Raw genomic sequence first — 4,364 nt, 5'->3', positions numbered from 1 at the left:
CGCCCGGCGATCCAGGGAGCTGCCGGAGGGGTGCAGCCTAGCGCTCCCCCTCGAGGATCGCCTGATGGGCGCTTGGTCCGCCCTACGGGGAGGGGGCTGGGGCCGAAGTCATCGCCCTGGCGCCTCGCCAGGCTGGGGGTGAGGGGGCGCAGAGCAAAGTTATTACCCTAGGGCTCGTGCCCCTCAGGGCCATCGGCGCCGCTGGAGGTGTAAACATGTTTGTGCAGCAGCCTCGCCCCTCACCACCCCAGGAGCCCCCTCCCGAGGCATAGGACGCCCTGCGTCCCCCACGCACCTGCCTGGCCACCAGGATTCTTCCTACTGCCCCAATTGGACAGGCACCTAGACAGCTTTCTCACTCTTCATTCCACCTCCACTACAACATCCACCCCCCACCGCGATCCTCAAGTCCAGCCCAGCTTGTGGGTGGGCGGGAGCGATTTTTAGCTCCTTGCAGCCTTAGAAGATGCTGGTCTCGAGGCTGCGCAGGCGCAGGAGACGTGCGTCCACTGCACGGAGTGGGACACTGAGGATCGCTGTGAAGTGTGGGGAAGGTGGGGACAAACTCAGGTGTCGGGAGCTCCTACCTCCAAGGTGGGGAGGGATTCTGTAGCCGAGAAGCGTCCTCTGCTCGTCTTCAGCTGCGTTTCTGAGGGGTTAGTAGGGAAGTTCAGGGTTAACACGGAGGTTCGGTCCCAAACATGCCAGAGGGGAAGGTGATGATATCTGTGCCCCAAGGCCCTGCCTGGGGTCTGGCCCTTCTGAGCCTCCTTGGAGCTCAGCCCCAGGCTTGGTAATCTGGAGTTTAGATAAAGCCAAGAATCGACCCAGACTCAGGCTCCATCCCCAGCCTGAATCTTGGGAAAAGAGGATTCAAACCCTCACCCAGGGCTTCGTCCATTTCTAGACTCCCCTAATCCATCATTCCCGAGGTTGAAGACCAATGGGAGTTGATCGGTCAGTGCAGCAGGAAAAATGGTGATCAGACTGCAGGAAGGACCTTCCAGGCGTCTGGATAACGCTGGAGCCAGACATGAGTTGGAAAATTAATTTGCTTTCAGAGCCCAGATGGCCCGCTCTCTGGAGCTTAGGCCTCTCTGAAGTGCTCCCCACATTCTCTCCCCCTCCCAGGGGTGGGTTAGGAGAGTGGGTTCCGGGAAAAGGGAGGCAGCTGCGGCAAAGTTAGAGCAAGTGCTGCAGCAGCCAGGCGGGGTTCGCGCCGTCGGGTCTCCGAGAAAAGGGAGGAAAGAGGCGGGGACTGCACTGTGTGTCCCCGCCCTCCGGGCCGGCGTCAACTCTCATTGGCTCATCGCCACGCGGAACGTTAGACTCCTGCTCAAGACACCGCCCCCAACGCGGGATGCTTCCACTTACCCACCCACTCACTCCACCCGAGGCATGCTCTGGGTCTGGCGACCCGTGTCGGAGTCCTATCCCCACCGCTTCCCTTCTGGTGGAATTAACCACTTCGTTGCCTGGATACACCCACACACGTTGGTGCAACCTCTTAGGAACTGTCGCATCACTGCTGAGCGCCCAAGGGTCCCCTGTGTGCAGCTAGGCTCTAGTAGCTGGGATTACAGGCGCACGCCACCATGCCCGGCTAGTTTTGTATTTTTAGTAGACAGCGAGTTTCGCCATGTTGGCCAGGCTGGTTTTGAACTTCTGACCTCAGGTGATCCGCCCGCCTCGGCCTCCCAAAGTGCTGGAATTACAGGCGTGAGCCACCACGCCCCGGGATCTTATATATAGACAGCATCCTGAGTTCGAATGCCCTGTCTGCAGTGTCAACTATTAATCCCGCGCAGGAGAAGCGGAATCCACTTGGCAGAGCGGCTCTGCAGCTGAGGTTGGAGGTGGCGTCTATCTACACTGACGTCAAAGATCCGAACTTTCGCCGCTCCAGTTTGACCCTTTCTTCGTCCCTAGAATGTTTGGGGGCGCTAGCGGATGGGGCTGGGTTCAAAGTTTTCTTCGTGTTGTGCTTAAAAGCCCTCCAGGGGCTTAGCCTCCAAGGCTGGGTTATCTGGGTCTGGACCCCCTGGGCTCTGGGCCAGAAAATCCAGGTCTTGATTTCTCTTGGGCCATTGCAGACGCGCAGCCGGGTCAACTGGTACTGGCTGCGGCTCATTCACGCCGGTTGTGCAAAGACAGAGGGAAAACCTGGTTTGGATTACCGGTCACCCGTGGCTCGGGAGGGCAGGGCTGCCCTTTGGCACCGCTTATATGTTTGTCCATTGTACAAGGGGGTGGGAGGACCCTCTGGCCCATCCTCTGTCATGCAGCATGTCCCTCCTTAATAACGCCTGTTCTCCGAACTTAATATTTATTGAGCATTTGCTATGTGCTAGGCACCATGCTAAGGGGCTAGGCATCTGCATCAACTCACAAAATCCTCAAGGAGACATGAGAGTATTGGAAGGTCATTTGCCAAGGTCATAAAAGGCAATACTGAGATTTGAACCTAGGCTTTTCTGCTTTTAGAGAGCCTAGAAATAGTCTAGAACATCCCTCATTTTCCTCTTGTTGGAGGTTTTGAAACTCTCCCCCAAATCTTTCCACCTGCAGCCCCACTCAGTTTTCTTCCTTCCACCTCACCCTGTGGATAGAAACCTGGCTGGAAGGTGCTGCCCCTTGTCCCCCATTCCTTTCCTCAGAAAAGGGCCAAAACCCCGTATCTCCTGATCCCTACAGTGACTTCCTGAGAGCTTGATAAATGGAAGGCGACCTTCTTCAAATGCAGACACATAAAGTTAATACCCACTAATTATTATTATTATTGTCATTATAAAAAATGACTACGTGGCCATCACCTGAATTTCCATTTTTATTTTTTTATTTTTAAAATTTTTTGTTTTTGTTTTTGTTTTTTCTTTTTTTTTTCTTTTTTTTTTTGAGACGGAGTCTTGCTCTGTCGCCCGGGCTGGAGTGCAGTGGCCGGATCTCAGCTCACTGCAAGCTCCGCCTCCAGGGTTTACACCATTCTCCTGCCTCAGCCTCCCGAGTAGCTGGGACTACAGGCGCCCGCCACCTCGCCTGGCTAGTTTTTTTGTATTTTTTAGTAGAGACGGAGTTTCACCGTGTTAGCCAGGATGGTCTCGATCTCCTGACCTCGTGATCCGCCCGTCTCGGCCTCCCAAAGTGCTGGGATTACAGGCTTGAGCCACCGCGCCCGGCCTGTTTTTCTTTTTAATTGAGATGGTGTTTCACTCCAGCAGTGGTGCAATCATAGTTCACTATAATCTCGACCTCCTGAGCTCAAGTGATTCTCCCACCTTAGCCTCCCTGGTTCCCATTTTAAATCTCAGTTGTGAGTCACTCTACTTACCTACCCCCCACCCCCTACCCCAACTCTGTGACTCTAGCTGGGAGTCAGATAGATTTGTTGAGGTGTAGATGAGTCATTCATTCTTTCAACCTTTCATTCATTCAAACTTTCATTCATTCATTGAGCACGCCAAGCTTATTCCCGCCTCCAGGCCTTTGCCCTTGCAGTTCCCTCCACCTGGAATTCTCTCTCCACAGATCCTCCCATGGCTGGCTCTTATCTTTCAGCAACCAGCTTAAAAGTCACCTCCACAGAGCAGCCCTCTCTGACAATGTGTCTCCATCCCAGCCATTGTCCATCATATCACCCTGTTTAATTTATTCATAAGACAAATTACTGTCTAAAATGATTTTGTTCACTTCTACACTAATCTTGTTTAGTGTCCCCTTTACCCTACAAATACTAGTCCCAAAAGGCCAGAAACTTTTTTTTTCTCCTTGAGACAGAGAGTCTTGCTGTGTTGCCCAGGCTAGTGTTGCCCTGGACTCAAGCGATTCTCCTGCCTCAACCTCCCAAGTAGCTGGGACCAGAGGTGCACACCACCACACCGGGCTTGTAACTTATTCACTGCTGTGTCCCTGCTGCCTAGGATAGGGTCAGCATACAGTAGTGCTCAAGACATATTTTTCAAATAAAGGTTCCTATTTCATTTGCACAAACACACACTGAGATGCCCACTCACTTGCCTTTATATGGGGCCCCGCCTGTGTACTTGGGCCTCTGTTGGTCTCTGAGGGTCAGGAGAGGAATCACCCGGGGATCCTCTCCCCCAAGAAACTTGGCCCGCAATGCACGGCCAAGGGTGAAAGTGACAATGCTGAAGAGGGGCCTGTCTTACCCTGCTTCTGCTCCTCCAGGGAGCTGAGAATGCTTGTGGGCAGCAACGGCAGGTCCACGCTGACCTTCATCGTTTTGCTTGTTTGCCTTCCAGAAGGATTTGCCCCTGCCCCGGAAAAGCAGCAGGTGAGCCTTGGGGAGAGACGTGGCGGGGGCTGGCCGCCCCTTCTCCCGCCGGGGTGGGGGCGCCAGGCGCGTG

At 54.1% G+C, this 4,364-nt stretch overlaps 2 protein-coding genes across 6 annotated transcripts in view; one reads left to right on the top strand and one right to left on the bottom strand.

The window, feature by feature from the left end:
* Positions 1-1,314, bottom strand: part of RTBDN (retbindin) — a 10,013-nt gene extending 8,699 nt beyond the window's left edge. For 3 of the 5 annotated variants that reach the window (XM_011954707.1, XM_011954699.1, XM_011954700.1), the window contains exons 1-2: positions 886-1,314; positions 588-649 (exon numbers count right to left, since the gene is read on the bottom strand). In XM_011954707.1, coding sequence (XP_011810097.1) covers positions 588-649; positions 886-901 — 78 coding nt within the window. In that variant the 5' untranslated portion in view covers positions 902-1,314. Of the gene's footprint in view, positions 1-295; positions 381-587; positions 650-885 lie in introns of those variants that run through there. The other 2 variants (XM_011954702.1, XM_011954704.1) reach the window with 1 other exon arrangement.
* An 84-nt stretch (positions 1,315-1,398) lies between these two features.
* The window catches only part of MAST1 (microtubule associated serine/threonine kinase 1), a 38,051-nt gene continuing 35,085 nt past the window's right edge, over positions 1,399-4,364 (top strand). Inside the window, exons 1-3 of the mRNA XM_011954941.1 lie at positions 1,399-1,497; positions 2,094-2,249; positions 4,186-4,291. Of these exons, the coding sequence (XP_011810331.1) occupies positions 1,399-1,497; positions 2,094-2,249; positions 4,186-4,291 (361 nt within the window). The remainder of the gene's footprint in view (positions 1,498-2,093; positions 2,250-4,185; positions 4,292-4,364) is intronic.

This window comes from Colobus angolensis, unplaced genomic scaffold (genome assembly GCF_000951035.1).
Source record: "Colobus angolensis palliatus isolate OR3802 unplaced genomic scaffold, Cang.pa_1.0 Scaffold39, whole genome shotgun sequence".
Lineage (NCBI taxonomy): Eukaryota > Metazoa > Chordata > Mammalia > Primates > Cercopithecidae > Colobus > Colobus angolensis.
The sequence above is the reverse complement of the archived record's forward strand: the minus strand, read 5'-3'. Positions and strand labels throughout refer to the sequence as shown.